This window comes from Cynara cardunculus (assembly GCF_001531365.2).
Source record: "Cynara cardunculus var. scolymus isolate 2C chromosome LG 11, CcrdV1, whole genome shotgun sequence".
In the NCBI taxonomy this organism is placed as follows: domain Eukaryota; kingdom Viridiplantae; phylum Streptophyta; class Magnoliopsida; order Asterales; family Asteraceae; genus Cynara; species Cynara cardunculus.
Window position 1 is genome coordinate 4,067,660 of NC_037538.1, and position 22,388 is coordinate 4,090,047.

The window sequence follows — 22,388 nt, forward strand, 5'->3', positions numbered from 1 at the left end:
CATAAAAGTTCATATAACCTCATCATGAAACCAAAGAACAACAACTTTTTCATCCCTATAATAATTATACCCCTTATTTAATCATAAATATTGAAAAAAAAAAATAACAACAGGATGGTGCCTGATTGGTTTGAACTTGACTCAAAAAGTCAAAAGTACCAGGAGATCACAAGTTCAAATCCAAGGAGGAATAACTTTGAGTTTATCTATAGGTAATTTTATCTGGTAGTATCTCTTTTTGTTGTTTTGAACCCAACCAACTACGGCAAGAGAATCTTCAACAAATATGTTATATTTTCTCTTTATCTTTTTAAATTTAAAGATTTCTTCATTTTCTGTCTTTTAATCTGTTTTAGATGAGAAATTATCATAAATGTTGGAGCAAACATCCTTAAATCTTCAAAATATCTAAAATAACATAGTTGTTGAAGATACTCTGACTCGTCAAAACGACTTTAAGTTGCAAGATAACAGAGTCATAAATATGTTAAACATTTAATTTCTAAATTAGAATAAAAACTAAACTAAAATAATAAAAAAAAGGGGAAAATAACTGAATAAACTATTTAATTATATCCTCAGAAATACAGTAGCTTAAACATGCTCATAAAACATCAACAATTCATCACTCAATTCATGTCATCATCCAAAGTTTGAGAAATGAATATGTGAAGATTGCACCATTTGCAAATCCGTCGTCGTTTGGCACGAATTTTCATCACTTACCATTGCCCTACAAGACCATAGATTTATATACAAACTAATTCAATAATCTTCGTAACGATAATAATGGGCAAATAAGTAATTTCAGAAAAAAGGATTCGAGACGTTACTCGCGTGGCCGAGACGCCCAAAGCGAACTCAAGGCTCGTAGGCGACCGTAATACTCGCTAATCACCAAGAAACATTTCGCCGCTTGTCGAACCGTCAATATCCGATGCAATTGATGAAGCGTTTGTTGTCTTAAATTATCGGCCTATAATCAATTATTTCAGTGTTCATAACATTAGATACAATAATCCGTAACCAAACAGAGACACATGTTCAAATGAGAATGACAAAACTGTTATAAGCGTAGATCATCTCATCTGACGGTTGAGATCTATTACCACATTTTCAATCTTTCTGTCATTCTCGTTTGAACTTTGCTCTAAGTAGGTTATAATAGATAATAATGTTTGTTTTGATATGTTTACCTGGCGAACAAAGCCTTCGAGATTCGTAAGTTTTCCGAGGGCAACCGCCATATGGTGGACCCCATCGTTCACAGATCCGCTAGCGATGGTGTCTACCAACGACTGATGTAGTTGATCCAACCCTTGCGTTAACGCTTCTTCCGCTTGTTGTGATGACTGTTGCAGGCTATAAATCCCCACAACTTGTTGTTCCGTAAGCGGATCAAGTTGAATCGACAACATCTGACGGATAAACCATGATTGACTTTTCAAGCTATTGTACTTATTCATAAACTATCGAAAAGATATTGTAGTTTGTTATGACGAGAAAATGCGAAACCTTGATAAGCTCGGAGGGCCGAAAACCGCCCATCCAGAGGAAGCATCGTTCCGCTGGGGTAGTCCACATGCCAGTAATCAAGTGGAAGACATCGGATTTAGCCGCCACGGTCTTCAGCTGGAAAATCTCGTCATAATGTGCGACAAAGCTATCTACTATAACACGAAGATCACCATCTGATAAATGTGATTGCAATCCTTTTCGCAACTCGGCCATATGTCTCTGGTCATCGTCAAGCCATCGTGTGTATTCCATGTCGAATATCGCTGCACCTGCACACACGGGATCCAAGACCATCTCGGATGTTAGTTGAAACCAAAAATTGTTGCAATTTTTATGCAATCGAATATTTAACAAGACTCACCAGAACTAATGTTGCCTCCACCACCTCCACCTCCCAAGAACATCCCCTATATAACATGACCATTTTCGTCACTAAAACGATACAATAACATATAAAAAAAACAAGAACGACCCGAATGGCCAAATACATCACGAATTCCCGATTCTGGAATCGAAAGATTAACTAAATAAACCTGTGATCGAGCACGTTGAAGATCTTGTTCCAGTTGAGTTAGCCTTATTCTGCTAGATTCGAGCTGCTGAACATATGCCTGCATTCACATGTGAATCGTTATGATCTCAGTTTAAATGCACCTGTGAATAGTTATGAATAGTTTGATGATTCAAGAAACCTTCTTCCTGAGCCTGCTTTTTCTTGCTGCTTCTCTGTTTTGAGCTAAACGCCTCAACGTCTGTAACAAAATCAAGTTCAAATATTTTCAATCACCCTTTCATTTCTTCAAGAAACAGTAAATAAACATACATATGAGTGATTAACTTTTCGAATCATCATCATATGTTATATATTATTATATTTGCAGTTAAACTATGAAGAAACAAAACACTACACTATGCTTGGATAGCAAGAACGGTGATGATTTTGGTACTTATATTTCCATAATTTGCTAAACATTTTTGCAAATTTCGTGTTTAATTGATATTCTTTTACAAAATCGATGGTTCAAAAAGTCAATCAATCGAGTTTTCTTTATATTTATATAGCTGCAAGAACCTTGACATCCAGTGGTTTCTCTGATGTTGAGCCAATTCCCTTCTTCTGAAACAATGAAAGCCAAAAGAAAGTAAAAAATTACCTTTTTTTTATTAATTTTCAAATATTTATTTTTTAAATATACACCCATCATGGAGGCAAATTATCATGTTAGGTGTAACAACTCGTCCCACATTGATAGAATGTGAGAATTGTTAACTCCTTATAAGTCTCAAGTAGTGGGCTWTCAATAACTTCCACCATGGTTTTAAGTTGGATTCGAAGTTATTGACCTAGTTCGTTGCTTTGGGCTTTGGGGTGTTACAAGTTGGTATCAGAGCCGATCCTTGTACCATCGGGATGGTGGGGCGAACCTCATCGGGTATGATGAGTCCTCAAGAGGGGGTGTTTGTAACATCTTAGGCAAATCCCACATTGCCGATGACAAGGAGGAAGATTTTGAATAAGTCTGACGTCAGGAGTTTAAGTGGGGGTAGTTTGTAACAACTCGTCCCACATTGATAGAATGTGAGAATTGTTAACTCTTTATAAGTCTCAAGTATTAGGCTACCAATAACTTCCACCATAGTTTTAAGTTGGATTCGAAGTTATTGAGCTAGTTCGTTGCTTTGGGTTTTGGGGTGTTACATTAGGTTTGAACCCTTCCCCTAGACTCTTTCCCTAGAAGGGTTTAGGCTGGTTCTTTAGTATTTTTGTTGTATCTTTAAGAAAGATTTTATGATTTTTTATTGAAAAGTTTTGCTCATTGCAGGTGGGTATATATAAATATATAATCAAGGAATAATTTGGTAATCATTAATCTGAATGATAAATACATACTGTTTTTTGGTTTTTATGTATGTATAAATGCCGTTTAAATGAATAGTTACCAAGGTTTTTCCCCTCTAATTATATATGATAACAAAAATGTTTTACATAAAAATGTTAAAAATATAATTTAACAGTGAAGTGACATGTGTTATATTAAATCAAATCAAGATGAGGGCTCCAAATAAAGGAACAAGTTAAACTGGAAGTTTTGGGGATTTGAGTAATCATTACTATAAAAAGATAAGAATGTAACAAGAGTTCTTGGGGGGAGTGAATTGAGATGGCATTACTATTATCAGATGCAACCAAATTCACTATTTAAAGATGAAATTTACACAAAAGATTCTCTCTCTCTCTCTCCACCATTTCATGGTGTGAAAATAATTTGATGTAAAAGAAACCCAAGATGCCCATAGTGGCCTTATAGAAGGGAATTAATTGATATATACCCACTTTAAGACTAACATGTACGTTGCTCCTAATTAAAAGGGTATTGTGGGAAAGAAAGCAAGATGACAAAAGGGCATTATTCTAAAATGATATTGGTCAGGTTTAGAAGCTTAAAGGTTCGATATATATATATATATATATATATATATATATATATATATTGTATGTATAAGGACAAGAAATGGGGAAAAAGTGAGAAGCATAGGGAAGAAGAAAAACAAACCTTTTCAGAGAAGGGTTTAGGAGCTTGTTGAGAATGTGATGATCCTCCTGTGGTTACAGGACTACCACCTTCACTTTCCATCTCAAGTTGTTGTGTTGGTATCTGAAGATTTTGCAGTTGTTGTCGATAAATGGCTTCTTGTTGTTGTTGTTGTGGATCGGAAGATGCTTTTCTACTGTTACTGCTAATTGGAGATTCTGCTTCTATATGAGAATGAGTCTCTGGTTTGCTTGCAATTGCAGCATTTACTGCTGATCCTGAATCTGTACTTGAATTGCTCCCCTGTTTTTTGAAAAAGAAAAAACCCCAAGAACAAATTACTTGAATTTTTCTTCAAGAAAATCATAAACATGGCTTAAAGATGGAAAAAAGACATCAAAAAACCCAAGAAAAGAGAATTTGCTTAAATGGGTATCTGAAAATACATACTTGATTAACCTAAAAACATGTTTTTTATCACAAAAATGTATTAAAGATTCAACTTTTGAGAAGGAAGTATGGGAGAAATTTTCAAGAAAATAGAATAAAATCAAATTCTTTGATTGAGCCCAAAAAAGGGATAACTTGTTGAGAGAGATTGAAGTTGAAAATTGTCTTTTTACTAGTTATGAGGGTGGAAAAAATGGCATGATGAAATGGTCAAAGATAATTGTTAAGGTAAAAAAGAAGTACTCTTGGGGTTTGATGCACTCTCATAGGCCAAGAAGGGAACATGTCCAGAGTAGCTGCTGGCCTTGGTACTGTCGTGTATAAAGCTGCAACAAAGATCACAACAAAGAAATATCTTTTAGGATCATCTTCAAGAAACTGAGTACAGAAACAGAAAAAAGGAAACAAGAATCGAATTCATACTTTCAAGAACTCAAAGTGGGTAGGAAAAGGGATACCAAATCACTTTTTTCTTTTCCATTTATCTCTCTGTTCTAATGGTGACCAAGAGGAGTAAGTAGAAAAGATCATTATGCAGGTTTTCTATGTATGAGTACTCTACTTGTTATGGATAAACCCCACCACTTTTGACACTTTCAAACCCTCTTTTTTTCTCCCTCACAGACTGGTGTGTGTGTGTGTGTGTGTGTGTGTGTGTGTTCTTGAGGGGTGCAGTTGGTTATGCTTTAGCAAACGTCAGATAAAAAGAGAGCAGAAAGTATGATGCAAATCAAGGAATTAAAAAGCATACGTAATTTGGTTTCATCACTATGGATCTTGTATCCTTGAAGCACAATAGCTTCTTCTAGCTCCCCAAAATCAAAGGCTGATCCTTCTTGATTACTGAGAAACAATGAAGAAAGTGTCAAGAAAAACAGAGGATTACACTACAAAAGAGCAAAAAAGAAAGTATTTTTCATGAAACCCATGTCAACAAGATGGATTTTTTTGGATTAATAAGAACAGAAATGAAAAATATTGTACATGAAGCCTGTGTTAGGAGGATTAAAGGCAGGAAAAACAGAGTATGGCAGGTGTTGATGGTGATGGTGATGGTGAGAAGGTCCTGAGTCTGACAAACCAGTCTCTCCAACTCTATGACTCGCCATGCAAAACCTTCTTTCACGCCATTCTTGATTCAAGATTATCAACTCTGCATATCCAATTGAACATACAAACAAATACCCATATCATGAAACACATAAATAATCATGTAAAACCAACAGAAATCCACAAAATCTCGAGGAACTCACTGTTTTCAGGTAGAGTTGCTTGTTTCAGAACTAAGAGGATAAGGAAAAGTAGTAGAAGAAGAAGAAGAAGATCAAAGCTATCATGTCAAGGTAATATCTGAATAGCCACCAAAGAAAGGTCCAGTCTTTTTCTCAAACATGTCTCTTTCTCTCTCTACTTTCTGTCTCTCTTTTAGCATTTCAACTTTTGATCTTTCATGGCGTCTCTCAATCTTCTTTCTTCTCCTTCTCAATGAAGAAATCTGGTCTTGATTAGGGTTTCCTTATCTCTATCTTCTCAACATGAAAACTAATTTTCAAGATCCTGAACCTCATATAAGCAGAGTACACAAATCTTGTCCTTGCAACACAACCCTTTTCTTCTTCTCCTTGTGGGGTTTCAAGACAAAACAGAAATCAATAAAATAATTCAAGAAAATAATTTAAAGAAATTTGTGGGGTTTGAAGACAAAACAGAAATTAATAAAAAAAAGATTCAAAAAATTTAAATTTTTTTTAATAAAAATTTGAAGAAAATGTCTTGGCAGGACGCCACTAGAGATCACTGACTCCTATTCCACTCTCTAACCGCCTACGTTTTCTCATTGGTTGATTTTTGGGCTCCTCAGAGTATTTGCAAGTACTGGTAATATTTATCCTAAAAATAATAATTAATTAATTAATTAACTAAAAATTTAGGTTTTAAACCAATGGATATGTGCAAATGAGACAAGGTTTTCTTTCATAAAAGGAGGTCTTTTTATGCTGAAAAAGAAGGGTGTTTTAAAGGTTTTCTTTCCCTTTCACAACTTATCATCTTTTCTTTATGAGTGGAATATGTACAACTATCCATGCAAATAGTACAACTTGGCATTTTAACATTTTCATTAACGATTCCATGAAAAAGTAAAATACGGTTTAAAGGGTATCGTTATAGTTAACACGGATCAAAATCAAGATCGAGCGTGATGGTGAATTCTTTTATGGGTTGTATTGATTTTACTGAGTATTTAAGTTTGTAATAAACAATCAGGTTTTAATAAATAACCAATGTTTGTTCTATCAAAACAATTTTGTGTTCTAATTGATAGATGGTTTTAGAAACATAAATAATTATCGAAAATAAACCATTATATATACTTGAAATCGTGTGAGACTGTTAGTTTTCCTGTGAGATTCAGGAAACTATCTTGAAGCTTTTGAATGAGTTTTCCGTTTTATGATCTCGCTAAACTCATACAACAGAACACCAAACTTCATAGTAAAAGCATTGAAGTTTTGCAACAAAACGTTAATCTTAAATATGACCAAACCATTAAGAACACAACAAACCATCACGTGAAAAACACACCAGACCTTCATAAAAATCGTACACAAAACCGTCACAATAGGACTTCAGGTCTTACGAAAAGTGGTTGGTCTCGCCGAAACTCGTATTCCTTATGTTTGATGGCTTATTAGTAATGATATATAGTGATTTACACCTCGGATTTGAAAAAAAGTTCTTGCTGTTTACAGAGCTAAACACGTTACCATTTATTCCAATAATAAGTTTTGTTTGTACTACAGCTTTTTTTATGTATAACGTATAACAGTTAAAACAATAATTCCTTTTAAACCTAAGATTAATATAGTAATTAGTAGTAACAAAAACACATCCAAAATCTTGAAGATGAACTTGTTTGGTATTGTTGATAGGTCAACATCCATTCCTTGTCACTACCTAATACATTTGCCACATCAAGATTCTTTTCCATCAATAGAAGTTTCTTCCATTTATGTCCCTCTTCGATATATAACATTAACTACAACAATATATATACAGACTTGGGATCATGTGAGACCAATGGTTTTTCGTGAGATCCGTAAGACCAATTCTCAACCTTTGGATTAGATTTACAATCGTCAGATCTGAACATTCATAAACGCCACGAAACTTCTCAATAATTACAAAATTGCCACCTTGCAACTTTAAACCGTTAGATCATAAGTTTATAATGTTGATCAATGAACATAAATTGGTCTTACGGGTCTTACGAAAAACCCTTGGTCTCACGTGAACCCAACCCTATATATATATCATTTATTGTATTTCACAATAATCATTAAAAAGATGAATGTATGCATGGTTTCCTATATTTCTAATGAGTTTTACATAGCTTCAATTATTGTTTTTACAATTACAATCGACTTCTTTTACAATATCAAAAACACAATATAATACATCTGTTTTATTTAATATTATGACGGGATTTGTCGACATTTAATGTTCCTCATTTGGGGTTTTATTCCCAACACTTGCCATTGTTTAATCCTGAGTCTCAAAACCTTGCATGCTAATACCTTCTCATTAGAGTGAAGATGTCATTAATCTTGCTATTTATATATGCATATGCATGCATGTATACATATATACATATATTTTCTATCCATCTATATACATCCTCCCACCCCCCACACACACCATGGTTTGTATGTTTTTTTTTATTAACCTGGATATCCAACTCGCTATATGCGAGCCGGCTAATCCCAGGACGATCACTTGTTTTGTAAATAGGCCGGAGTCACCGCATTTGAACCTCCGTGCCCACAAGAGGATTTTTATTCCTCATTAGATTTGAACCTGAGACCTCCTGATACTTTTGATCTTTGGAGTCAAGCTCAAACCAATCAGACACCACCCTGTGGTTTGGTTGGTATGTTTTCTTCATTTTACTTGCGATTATGATTATTTTTTAAATTACATATAAATAAAATTATTTTTATTTTATTTATTAGTATATTCGAGAATGGGATGAAAAGGGTATTAAAGGTAATGGACCCCTTTGTCTTTCAAGAAGAGTTGTATGAAAATAATTTATGTTGTTTTCATCAACCACTTTGGGGGTATTTTGACATTTACCCAATTATTCCTTTTTCTTATAAAACCAATGATTGGACAAGAGGAGTTATTGGACCAAAAAAAAAGTTGAACCAAATATTATTTCCATGGATTAGGTATGCATTTGTATTTGGTACCTTCATTTCTTTATTCTATAAGGTAATAGACCATTTTGGGAAGAGGGCATGTAAATGTAAAATCGGGAATTAAACTGTCTTATAAAAACTGGATACCTTCTTCATTAGACTCGTTTTAAAACTGTAATTTCAGATGCAGACATAACGAACAATATTTGATACGGTTAACCTTAAATGTTATAGGGTATGTATCAACTCTATCATATACCCTTCATGCGTCAAGTGTTTGTATCTTTGGAGGAAATGTTGACCAAATTGTAGGTCAAATCTTGCCAATTTTCTTGATAAACCTCATATCGTTGTATCTATGTTTCAAAAGTCAATATCTTTATATATAAACAATAATAAGATTTTATTTTGCTCAAAGTCGTATCTTCTAAGACATTTTTTTAAAGATAATTACTGTAGAAGATATATAACGGAAACTGTTCAAATGGTTGTACTCCAATGATGGTAACATATGAATCTTGAATAAAATCTATTGGTACTGAGTTACTATGTAGTTAAATACGTAGTAAAAGTCTTACATCAGATTAATAAATCTTAATATTAATATAAATGATAAATAAATGCAAAAACAATATTTGGAGCCGGTGGTGAAATTATGATTTGTATGTAGTATCAAATTATCATTGAAAGACAATTAATTTAATTAAAATTACTTACAAAAATTTAAGATTTTCTTTTTGGTGCATAATTGGTTGGCAAAGTAGGTATGCAAGTAATTTGAACAATTATGTAATGACAAATGGCCAACTTTATTCTTTTTAATTCATATATTATAAAAGAATAAACGTTTTCTAAACTCGTATAATTTTTAGGGGTTGTTTGACATTTATTGAATGATTTAATGCAGAATGATTAAGTGGTCAGAATAATTAGTAGGATCTTATAATATAGTACAAAATAAAATAATTGTTTGGTAATTATTTAGAATGAAATTAGGGTACTGAATGGTTTAGGGAGGCCCAAAATATAAAATCATTCAGAGGATATTAGAATCATTAAGAGACAATTTTTTTTGTCAAACATCCCCTTACTCCATTATTCACACATTAATATCATAATATTATTTCACGACGGTTTTGTAGTAACTTAATGATATCAAAAAGTGGTAGCAAGCTTTTAATTAACTTAAAACTATGATGAAAATTATTGGTAACTCGTAACTAGAGTCTTATAAGAAGCTCATATATCTCATATTCTATCCATATGAGATGAGTTGTTACACTGTCACTCACAATTAAAATCATGTTCCTTTCATCTATGAACCCCCAAACAAAAACCTTTCCAATTTATACAGAAATATTAAAATTATAGACCATTAAATATGTCTTTAAAATCATACATACAAAATAATTTCTTTTATAAACATATAGTTATTTTTTATACAAATTTTGTCTTATAAAATAACATCGAACTTTCTTTACACAACAATATCAATAAAAATGTAGTATTTTTTATGTCCTAAAATAAGTGTATATAATGAAAAAAACATACGGTAATTAAAAGAATGTAGTTATTATATTTTTGAATAAAGTAAATGACAGAGTTACTCTTAATAAGAGAAATAGTAATTAATTTTTTCATCTCATAATTAAAAATAGAATTATTTTTAAAATTAGATATTTATTTTAAAACAAATAAAAATAGAAATATAAACACTTATTTTGAAATGGAGCAAAGAAGTAAATGGTAATGTCTAGGAATAGAAAGAAGGGTAAGGTTTAAAAAATGTTTGGACATATTAAAATGAAGCCAAAAAGGGGAGATTCACTGAGGAGGATCCTTTAGTACATGCAGCAGGGGATCAAAACTGTCAGCCCTCTTGAATTAGTCTTCCAACCAATCAACCTCTTTTAATCTAACACAACCCAACTCAATTTTTTTATTTTTTTTTAAGTTTATTAAATATAACAATTAGTTTTATACAGATAAAAAGTAGATTTGTAAGCTTTTTATAAACTTAAAACTGTAGACAATATTAATAACTTTCATTATCGTCTTAAGTTGAATCAAAAGTTATTGGATCGACCTGTTACTTTAGACTTAAATGTTACACACAGATTTCATAAATGATATATATTTAATAAGTATAAGAGTTTCAGTTATACTGACTGTGTTTAAACATTTGTACTTGTAATTTAATAATCATGATTTTGGTATGTATTTAAAAGGTTTTGCATTACGAGACAGTACATGAAGGTTTTCTTCATATGAATCTCTAAGTTTTTCTTGATCGTATGCATAACTGAGTCAAATTTTGAACATGGTCCACAAGTAGAGAGATTAAATTTGTAGTTTATACTGACTTGGGATCATGTGAGACCAGCCTGTTTTCGTGAGACCCGTGAGACCAACATTTTACACTTGAAACTTCACAGCAAAATGCTGTGAAGGTGACTTTTTAAAACCTTCACAGTGTTTTTGCTGTGAAGGTTCGACTTTTTTTAAACCTTCACATTGTTTTTGCTGTGAAGGTTACGTGTAAAAATGTGGTCTCACGGGTCTCACGAAAACAGGCTGGTCTCACGTGAATCCAACCCAGTTTATACTTCTACAAGTAGCGGAAGTGTTAGTTGTAGACCTAAACAAAAATTTACAGATTTGACCTTTGTATTTGCAGAACATGGTCATAAACTTTTTTTTTATACATTTTGACCTCTCTACAAATTGAGGAAGTGTCACTTACAGATATAGTCATATTTTTTAGATCTACAGAGAGAAATGACTAAGAGATGAATTTGGTTCTTGAAAATGGTTATTCTATTAATTTTCCTTGTATATTTTGATGATTTTTTAGTACTGTGACACAAAATATATTTTTGTTCATAGATGGTCAAAGTTCTACTCAGTTCTACAAGCAGGTCTAATTGTTGTACCTTTCTTAACCATATAACTTGATAAGGTCATCATTCATATCAGACTTTGTCAAAATTACCTCGATCTGATCAAATTGAGACAAGGATACAGCCTTTTTCATCTCGAACATATTCCACGGATTAAATATCCAGTTCTAAAAATAAATACATTTGTTTTTGTTTCTATTATTAGCATTTTTATTAAAATAAAAAAGTAATATATAACTACAAGTACATTTAATGCAAGTAAAAGAAAATAACAAAATATAATGTCTAAATAATGATGCATCATATACAAATACTAAAAAAATTGAGGAAGTGTTTGGTTAGGGGTATTAAACAGTAATAAATGAGAATGAAAAAAATAAAAGAAACTGTTTTGTTTTCTATAATATAATGGACTCATTCTTCCACAAGTCCAAAAAAATTTCATGGTTAAACCGGGGGGAATGAAATTCATTCTCATTTTCATTCCTCACAGTGTCTAATAAAACAAGTCTCCCTCAATACTATTTTCTAAGTCAGAATTCACCGCTTATCTTAATAATCACTATTCAAATAATATTTGATTATAAGTTTATAGGTTAATGGGTCCAATGAGTTATTCAGTAAGCTATATATATAAGTCTTTATTCGAGACTTAATTAATAAGCCATTAACTTAATAGATTTGAGCCACTATGGTTATGTTTTGTCCATTAATCCTATATTCTTCTCGTCTTACCTCTCTCCACTTTACCAGTGATCCCCATATGTGTCCACAATTCCCGATCCTCCATCTCCATCCTCATCCCTACTCTCATCTCCGCCAACAATATTTTCTTTTCGTGTCTTAAAATGATATATTTCTTATTTTCATAAATATAATTAATTAATTAGTACGATACATATTTTACTTTTATATGTATAATTCGTCAGGTTCAGAAACATGTTTAGGGAATTCATGTATTAGCCATCCCCGGTTTCTAAATTCCAGAATTCCCCATCTATGTCGTCATCCCAAGTCAACTTGAGGATTTCTCGATCAAGTCAGTTCAGATATCGGAATCCCCACCAGCCCCTTTAACGACAACACGATTATTCATTTATTACTTATTTAATATTTCACTTGAATACATTTTTCACCCACACAATCTATTCATTAGAAAGGGTTGATGAAAAACATAGAAGATGCAACTAGCCTTTTAAAAAAATATTATTTTAATAGTTTATTTATCAAGCATAAAATATATTTATGATATTACAAAACAATTATTTAAAAATAGATTTGACATTATTGATATTACTAAATTCAAAATAAGACAAAAATACCCTCCTTGTATAATTTAAAGGGCTCTTTGTCTTCTCTCTCTATATAAAATAACAAGAAGGTAGTTGAGAAACTATGCTACTCCAATACCTTATATAATATTTACTTCCTTTTTAAAATAATAATAATAATAATATATTAAATTTTTGGATAATATTTAATTTTCGATTTAGATTTTTCTAAATTCACGATTCAATCAATTTATCCATTAACAATAATCACACGATATGATATTAATTTGAGTTTTGAATTTGATCTGAAGCTATTTTTATTTATCTATTTATCTTCACCTATCTCATTTCTCTCTCTATATATGGATTATTATACAACTTTTTACATTTGTACAATCAATACCACTCAATCTCAATCGTCCATTTAATTTGATGAATATGTAATTTCATAGAAGTTTTGATTGTTTATTAATATAAAGTATTGATCATAATTAATGAACTTTATTCATCTTCCATAAATATTTAAATCATAATAAATAAACTCTCATAATTTCCATAAATATTTCAATTTATTGGATTGCATTGGTTGTACAAATGTGATTGATTGCATTTGAAACAAAATCATGTGTTCATAGGTGAAACAATAAATGTGTAACTTATATATATATACACACACACACACACACACATATACATAGAGGAACGTTCAAATAAAAACCATCCAATTTGTATAAACCGTGAAAACCACATTCAACCAATCATAATTTTTCATTTTTTTCATTTTTTTTTTGTAATTATGAGATGTTGATTAACCATTTTTATTGTGGATGGTGTTAATCATGGATATTATCGTCTTCATTATTTTAATTTTACAGAAATACATGAAACAGTTTCATTAAAATTTCATTAAATATTATATGAAACAATTTCATAACCATATATGAAACAAATTCATCAAAAAAAGTATTATATGAAACAATTTCATAACCATATATGAAACAAATTCATCAAAAAAAGTATTATATGAAACAATTTCACAAAACTAAACAATTTTATGAAAAAATTTCATAAGATCAAACAATGAAATAGATGTATGAGGGTAGTTTGTACGGTTTGTACAACTGAGGGTGGTTTTCATTTGATCACGCACATATATATATATATATATATATATATATATATATATATATATAAAGAGAGAGAGAGAGGAGAGCGTTCAAATAAAAAGCACTTCATTTGTAAAAACCATGAAAACCTCATTCAACCAATCATAATTTTTCATTTTGTTCATTTTTTTGTAATTATGAGAGGTTGATTAACCATTTTTRTTGTGGAKRGTGTTAATCATGAATATTATCATCTTCATTATTTTAATTTTAGAGAAATACATGAAACAGTTTCATTAAAATTTCATTAAATATTATATGAAACAATTTCATAACCATATATGACACAAATTCATCAAAAAAAGTATTATATGAAACAATTTCACAAGATTAAACAATTTCATGAAAAAGTTTCATAAGATTAAATAATGAAATCGACGTATGAGGGTGGTTTGTATGGTTTTTACAAATGAGGGTGGTTTTCATTTGATCGCTCCTCTCTCTCTCTCTCTATATATATATATATATGTATATATATATATATATATATATATATAGGGTTGGGTTCACGTGAGACCCATGAGACCAATTTATGTTCATTGATCAACTTTATAAGTTAACGATCTAATGGTCTAAAGTTGCACGTTGACAATTTTGTGATTATTGAGAAGTCTCGTGGCAATTTTGTGACTATGAATGTTTAGATTGTAGATCTAATCCAAGGATTGAGAATTGGTCTTACGGGTCTTTTATATATATATAGACTTGGGATCACGTGAGACCAAAGGTTTTTCGTGAGATCCGTAAGACCAATTTATGTTCATTGATTAACTTTATTAACTAATGAGCTAATGGTCTAAAGTTGCACGGTGGCAATTTTGTGATTATTGAGAAGTCTCGTGATAATTTTGTGATTATGAATGTTCAGATTGTAGATCTAATCCAAGGGTTGAGAATTGGTCTTACGGTTCTCACAAAAAACCTTTGGTCTCACATGATCCCAAGTCTCTACATATATATATATATATATATATATATATATAGCAAACTCATGTGTTCATAGGTGAAATAGTAAATATGTGCATAAGTAAAAATGAAAAATAGTGAAACAGTGAATGTGTTCATAAATGAATGATATGTATCAATGAACAGTTTTTGAAATCCCATTAGAAATCATGTAACCTACATTTAAATGCTTTAGAGTAATAGAAAAATTACCAAATTGTCCTTCCCAATAATTACAATGTGATACATGAACAATGACATTAGATGTATTCCTATTGGTTTAGAGAGTTAATATCGTTAATATATGGATTAGTTAACAAAAGATACTAGCTCTATAAATATCAATTTAACCGGCTTGTTGACCAACGTGGGAGCATCATATGATGCTTTTTTGAAGAAAAAAAATCGGTCATAAATGGTTAACCATAAGTGACTCGATAACCGGTCATTTAGACAAAACGTAGCTGATAAGGACCGACCGGTTTTAACTCGTCCTTATCGTTCCCTCTTTAACGGGCCAAAATGTAACATGTTCTGATCCGCATCGGGACTTTAACTGGTTTTGGGGCGTTCATGCCTACCTCTTATCTTAAAACATATAAATATGCAAGATCCTTCTCAAACTTGGGTATATGATGTGAGGGTTCATTTGGTACAAAATTATGCACCAATTTGTGTTCAAGAAAACTTGACTATGTACACTATAAACACAAAAATTGTGAACCAAACTATAAGGGTGGTGCCTGATTGGTTTGAGTTTGGCTCCAAAAGACAAAAGTACCAGGAGGTCCCAGGTTCAAATTCAACACAAGAACATTTGAATAATTATAGCCATAGAACAAACCTTAGGATCCATTGCAGCACAGTAGTTACTAGTTAAGTTACCTGCAACAGATGCCACAAAGATCATATTAACAGAATTCGAAAAAGAACGGGTTTTGAGTATCGCTTCCGAGGTCTGTTTAGAGAAAAGACCACACAAAAGCTTGAATCTTGAAAATAATCTTGAAAAGAATCTTGAAAACTTTTATTCATATACAAACTGAACATCCACATGAAGGTATTTTCTCATAAGTTGAACAATTGATGAAGTAAAACTGGCCAACATATGGCATTCTACATGTGTTTTTGACTCGGAAACAACCCCACGAATTATCAACTTCTTAAGATTCGGACATCTTCTAAGCAGGCATGCAACCCAATCTGCAAAATGCTCATCAAGAACCGTCCATCCAAGATCCAACACACTCACATTCTCCATTGGAGACGAACCTTGCAAACTATAATGAAGAATGCCCTCTTTTAAGTCATCTCGTAGGTCATAACTCAATGCAAGATAGCTTAAATCAGGAAAACATAAAGCAATCGACTCCAAATCAACAAACTCTATCTCATCATCAAAGACCACGTTCCAAAGGCGAAGCCTTCTCAATTTGGAAGATTTCGAGATTATTTGATAAAACTTTGACCAAATGATCGTGAAATTGCTCACATCAACGATCTCAAGACCATCCACGGGCTCAACAATGTCAAGATGTAGAATACTAACATCATCCATCTTGAAATGCTTCAGAGTACCCTTGCCACTTAACTCAAATAGCTCAAGAGCACAATCTTTTAAATGCAATTTCTCAAGATTATCGGCTTCTAGAGTAAACTTGTCTAAACTTATGGCTTCGACATACACTTTCTTTAACGTTTGACTACTCAATTCGACTGTAACCTGAGCATCAGTGATGGCAATCTCCGGACTTATAAGACCCAAAAACTCAATGTTAGGACAAGCTGTGAGTAATAAATTAAGATCCAATGATGAAATACTAACATAACTCAGAGAAAGCGACGTAAGAAAAGGAAATCTTTGATAATTCGGCTCAACCCCAGTGATCGAATTATGAGCCAAAACCAATAGTTCGAGCTTTTGCCGTCCACAAATGTCAAGAATGTTGACATTTGGAGTGGTTCGAACATTATAAAACAAGCAGCGTAACGTTTCTCTAGTATACATCAGCCAAGCAATAACAGCAGAAGCCGAAAACTCGTCAACATCATCCATTAAAATGGAGAGACCTTGTAAACCTTTGGTTTGAAATATAGTCTGGGTGATCAATATCTCGAGCCTACTAGTTGTAAGATCCCTGAAAACCGGCCAATCATCGGAATTGAATGACAGCATATGAAGATGCCTATGACAAGCCTCTCGCCATTTCTTACATGTAGCTGAAGCAATTACAACATCTCTGGCAGCCCCAAGATGGGAGAGTATGTTGCCAATTACTTCAACAGGAACACGATCCATAGCAGTAACAGCTTAATAATCTTTGAATCACACAAACAAGTGAAGTATGAACCCTAATTCTATAACAGGAAAAGACTAAGAATAAGGGGTCTGATGGCAATCAAGAATTCAAGATAAGCATCGGAAACAATGATGAAAACGCACATTGTGATAAATGATGATCACATTGGAAACAGTGGAGGAAAATTAGAAAAACCCTTTTTTTCGAGAAATCATGGACGCCAATTGAAGAATGTAGGTATAGAAACAAGAGGGGAGAAGTTAATAGATTGGAGAAGGGTATTTTTGAACCTGATTTCTAGATAAAAACCCATATACAGAATTGAAAATTACAGAAAATTGGATGGAAAAAAGGAGGTACCGGAAAGAGACGATGAATATGATGAAGAGGCGACGGTGATCGGAGTTTCTGCAAGGGAAAAGAGATCGGAGTTGGTGGGGATTGGCCCCAATCGTATTGGCGAGAGGCGATTCGCCGTGGGCTAACCCGGGGGTCAAATGACGCGACCGAGTCCGTCTCTTGTTCCTTGGAGTTGAACGTTCGGTAACGTCAAATGCTCACCAAAAGCTCCCTCAACTCGTAATAACTTATTTCTATTAAATAAATTTTGTATCCAAGGATACTTTGTGAGTTTATCAGGTTCAGATAACATTTGTTATCTCACCGGGTGAGCATGTCAAGTATTGAGAAAATCATACATGTTTAAAAGTCGATCGCTTTCATTTTTTCGATGTTAATGTATAATATTTTGTATATTAACGACATTTTTCTTGTTTTCTTAAATAGTTAACGTTTTTGTTTGAACCTTACTTAATATCCATATGTTAATAAAATATCATCATACGTGATTGTTTCAACAAACGTTTTCAACCCTCCATGTTTTTATCTAAAATAATTAAAACAATTTAAAAAATATAGATATAAGAAGAAAGGTCAAAATATTATTTTTAAATCTAAAAGATAATAAATCTAATTTTTTAAAAATATATATTTAATAATAAATATAAATATACAATATATTTAATATACGGAGACAGGGGACGGGGCTAGGATCAAGTTACCTGGCCCTAGCCATGTCCACGTCCACATCCACATCCACATCCTCTGTTTTTAACTTTCAGAGATCCCCATCTATGGTCCCGGATTTTGTGGGGAATCCCCGGCCCCGTCAGGACGGGTATACCAGATTCCCCAATTGGACAAGTCTCATTCTAATATCTAGGCATCTTAAGTATCAAGATTCTTATCAACACAAATTAAACATTATTCGAATAAGAATGCAATCTGGGTAACAAATTTGGTCTAGGTAAAACATCGATTCAAAATTGCTATTTACCAAGTATTTTGTAGCAACGGGTTACCGATTAAAACGATTTTGGGTAAGCACTGTTGTCCGGTTCAAACCGTAACAAATTGGTTTGGTTTGCAGTTTTATTCAATCAAAAGTCTAGGTAAACAAGGGTATTCACAAACAGACCCACCACACCTCTCATGATGAGATCATCATGGGAAAGGTAAATCGGCAGATGCATCTCATTAGTAGAGGCTCGAACCTGTGATCTCACACATATGGATTATAACACCCAAATGTCGAATTTGAATCCATGAGCAACACCCTCCTCTTTCATTCCCTCCACAAATGTTGGAAGCAAATGGTGTATAATTATACACAAACATCATTACAAGATGGTAAGAAAAACAGAGTAAAATTTAAGCAAAATAATGAGAATTGGCTTTCTCTGCAAAGTTGAAGGATCTAGTTCTGGAGTGGGGGATAGGAATGCCACAACCAGTTTGATCCAAAATAATGAACACTTATTATCAACATTCATCATAAAATTTGTCCTTTTGAATATCCCAAAAACAGGAAGAAACAATCACATATGATGCCCACTTTATTCGGTTGGCCTCTGTCCCAAAACAGAAATGTCCTCGTAACGTTTCTGCATAAAGACAACCCATATGTTAGAGATATAACAAACATGTAGAACCCCAAAAAAGGATAACAGTAGTACTTGGATGGACTTGATAAAAGTAAACTCTGACCAGTCAGCCAAAATAACATCAGCCCCAAACAGAAAATGAACCTGTCCCATATGCCTATCTTCTGACTCAGTAACACTATTGATCTAAGAGCAAAAAGTGGATGCAGCAACGAGTGTGAATTAACTATACAATATATATTGTGTTTATGACCATGGAGGTGAAGGGTTTTGAACTACAGAAGATAAAGGGATTATGACACCAAGGAGGCAACTCATGAACATAAACATTTCATTAGAGAAGGGTTGGGGAAAGATAAAAATGGAAGAGAAAAAACGAAAAAAAGGTGTGACATCATAAGCGAGCAGACATATGGTGGAGGCTATGATAGAATAAGGACTCTGTTCTGAAAACAACATTCCTAATTTTCTCAAGTAAGAACTGCTTGCAGGAAAGATGTGAAATATGGAATTTGGTGATGTCTCTCTGATGCAATTTGTGTCTAAATAGCATCGTGACAACTGCGTGTGATTTCTTTTCCCTCTAGCTAATTGTACATTAATGCAGTAGGCTATGCGTCCTTCCCCTCCCCTAGACTGTCATAATTATGTTTACTTCACAAGTTCCATTCTTAAATATGCTTTTCTAGAGTTTGATCTGACGTTAAAAGAAAGACTCGTGAGACACTCCAGAACTTCTTCATACAATTGCTGCAATTTTAAAATATTCAAGAACCCAAGACCTTGATTTTACTTTTAGCAAGATCGTGAAAACAAAAGTCATATCCTTCAATGATGGTCTGCATTAGCATTACTAGAACAATATATAAATAAACTATACAATTATTCAGTCAATTAAAATTTTCTTACTTATTGAAACTTCTTGGTGTAAATGTGCATGCAGGCAAACATTATATTCTAGCATGTTGAAACAATTTAGCATAAAAAACAAAGCAAAAGTAAAAGAGAAAAAGCATATCCAACAATACTGAATAATATTCAATAGCCAAACCATTCTTCTATCAATTTGTCTATGTGTAATACACCAAATTACTTTAAGAGTTCCCAACCTTATGGGTGACTTGTTCCATAAAACCTAAAGAATTAAGACCTTGGTTGTGTATTGTGAAACCTAAAACTCGGAGCAGAAGTCAAATGCATAGTAACCATGACTTGCATTTCGCACCAGTTGCAAACATAAAAAAAACATTTGCTTAGCTGTCATGAGTTGCACCATTTCCTAACATTAAAACGGTCTAAAACATCTGACAGAATCTTAACATATATAAAAGAGTGGGGCTTGTGAGAAGTAATTTGGTCCATTGTCGATTTAGAAAACAACAGAAATCACAAAATGCATCATAGAAATAAAAGCTGGACATTACCCCAATGTTGTTGTTCTCCCAAAGTTTATGAACTCCATAGTCAACTGCCTGAAACACGTAAATCAGCACAGCACCATCAGTCAATTGCATCCGATTGTGCATTGGTTTATACAAGGAACTCAGTTAAGAAATGGAATAACCAACTTGCACAAATTGATTACACTAATAACCCCTTTACGTCAACAGACAAAAAGAGAATAGACCAAAAAAGGATTTGGAAACTGCATTCATTCCAAGGTAGAATTCGATAGCCACATCTGTGTTTCTATTTCTCTCTTATTAACCAATTATCACACTCAAAGTACAAAGAAAAGCACGGTAACTTTATTCATCCTTCTCGATTTAAAAAGACTTTACGGTTTTGGTTTCTCTCAATACAAACCCATGTTTTAGATCTTCTAAATAACTAGAAACCCATTTATTTTTCATTTCATACATATTTAGTATAACCCTTTTAACATCCAATCCCTAGTAAGCAAACTGGCCCAATAACATCCAAAACAACCAAGTTGAAAGCTATTACTAGCCCATCACTAAGGACTTGCAAGAAAACTGACAAGTCACAATTCATATCACAGTCGAACTGAGACAGAATGTCATGCAAGAATCATCATCCAGATGAGATACATGACCCACCAACTACCCTGAAGGGCCATTGATACTGTTTGCATTTTGCAACGCTCCAAGTTTATAGTAAAAAGTTATTGGTAACTTAGTACCAAGAACTCAAAAAGGGAATTGAAAAATGTGGTATCAGATGGCACAACCCTACACTTCACCAAAATGTTCTCCCCTCATAATCACTAAGGCAATCAAATTTCTGTCAGTTCAATTTTGTTTCTTTCCCTGGCTATATATCACAAACTGATTGCTCGTTAGCATCTGTAAATTCTATTCGTACAAATCCTTTTAAGATGTTAGTAGCCTAAACGTGAAAGCTGTAAACTACTTCCTAAAATCTCCTGTTTTTAGCACAAATGAAATTGTGATGGAGATGGTGGTTTTACATATGACAGTTAGTAATCCACAAATAAATCAGATCTACAATGACAATTAACTAAGTGAATATTCAAGCACAACCCTAATATCCTGGTTGATCAACGGAAAATAAAATCGATGAATATACATATCAGTGTGTGTCATATAAACAAACATATATTAGACTAGGGGGAATAAGAACCCTAACCCGTTCACCGACAAAAGCACCGGCGATGACGAAAGTGACGTAGACAGAATTACGGCGCATAAGGACTTTGTATAGTCCTTCGAACAATCCTCCGGTTCTCCGAACTGCCGCACTCATGGTGATGGTGTGACTGTAATCTGTATCTCTCACTCTTGTCGACGGATCGGCCGATCGGAGAAGAGATGCTGTTGGGTTTTTCGGCGTGTCTAGGTTACTGACGCTTCTTTTTCTTACTGGGAAATGGCAATTCAGGATAAAACCGAAACCCGATCCGGATCCATTGCTAAACCGATCAGATCCGACTATTCCGGTCTAAAAACACCACATGAGTTATTTGTTTACCTTTTAATAGTTTCATTAAAAGACATATGAATCATAAAAAGATAAATCTTGTTTGACAAAAAAAAAATCTGTTTCATAATGGTTCTGAAACCCTCTGATGATTTTGTATCATAGATCTTTCTTAACTGTTAAGAACCCAATTTCATTGTACACAATTACCAAACAATTATATTTTATTTTACACTATATCATGAGAGTCTCTTAATCATT

The 22,388-nt window shown here is 32.9% G+C and overlaps 3 protein-coding genes across 4 annotated transcripts; all 3 read right to left on the minus strand.

Moving 5' to 3' along the window:
• Positions 1-437: 437 nt before the first annotated feature.
• On the minus strand, positions 438-6,051 carry LOC112521077 (transcription factor TGA9). 2 transcript variants are annotated; one of them, XM_025129721.1, is made up of 13 exons: positions 5,756-6,051; positions 5,487-5,655; positions 5,254-5,345; positions 4,746-4,828; positions 4,074-4,355; positions 2,591-2,635; positions 2,211-2,270; positions 2,052-2,129; positions 1,880-1,925; positions 1,516-1,787; positions 1,197-1,418; positions 834-976; positions 438-733 (listed from the first exon to the last, which is right to left on the minus strand). In XM_025129721.1, exons 2-13 carry the CDS (start codon positions 5,609-5,611, stop codon positions 643-645), a joined length of 1,539 nt encoding a protein of 512 aa, XP_024985489.1. In that variant the 5' UTR covers positions 5,612-5,655; positions 5,756-6,051; the 3' UTR covers positions 438-642. The 2 variants fall into 2 exon arrangements, with proteins under 2 accessions (XP_024985489.1, XP_024985490.1); XM_025129722.1 differs by lacking the exon at positions 2,591-2,635.
• Positions 6,052-16,010: 9,959 nt separating this feature from the next.
• LOC112521865 (F-box/LRR-repeat protein At1g67190-like) lies at positions 16,011-17,779 on the minus strand. The gene has a single exon (XM_025130860.1). The coding sequence runs from the start codon at positions 17,280-17,282 to the stop codon at positions 16,011-16,013; it is 1,272 nt and encodes a 423-aa protein (XP_024986628.1). The 5' UTR covers positions 17,283-17,779.
• A 1,110-nt stretch (positions 17,780-18,889) lies between these two features.
• LOC112521521 (cytochrome b-c1 complex subunit 9-like) lies at positions 18,890-22,080 on the minus strand. The gene is made up of 3 exons (XM_025130430.1): positions 21,837-22,080; positions 20,651-20,698; positions 18,890-19,226 (listed from the first exon to the last, which is right to left on the minus strand). Exons 1-3 carry the CDS (start codon positions 21,951-21,953, stop codon positions 19,179-19,181), a joined length of 213 nt encoding a protein of 70 aa, XP_024986198.1. The 5' UTR covers positions 21,954-22,080; the 3' UTR covers positions 18,890-19,178.
• Positions 22,081-22,388: the final 308 nt, after the last annotated feature.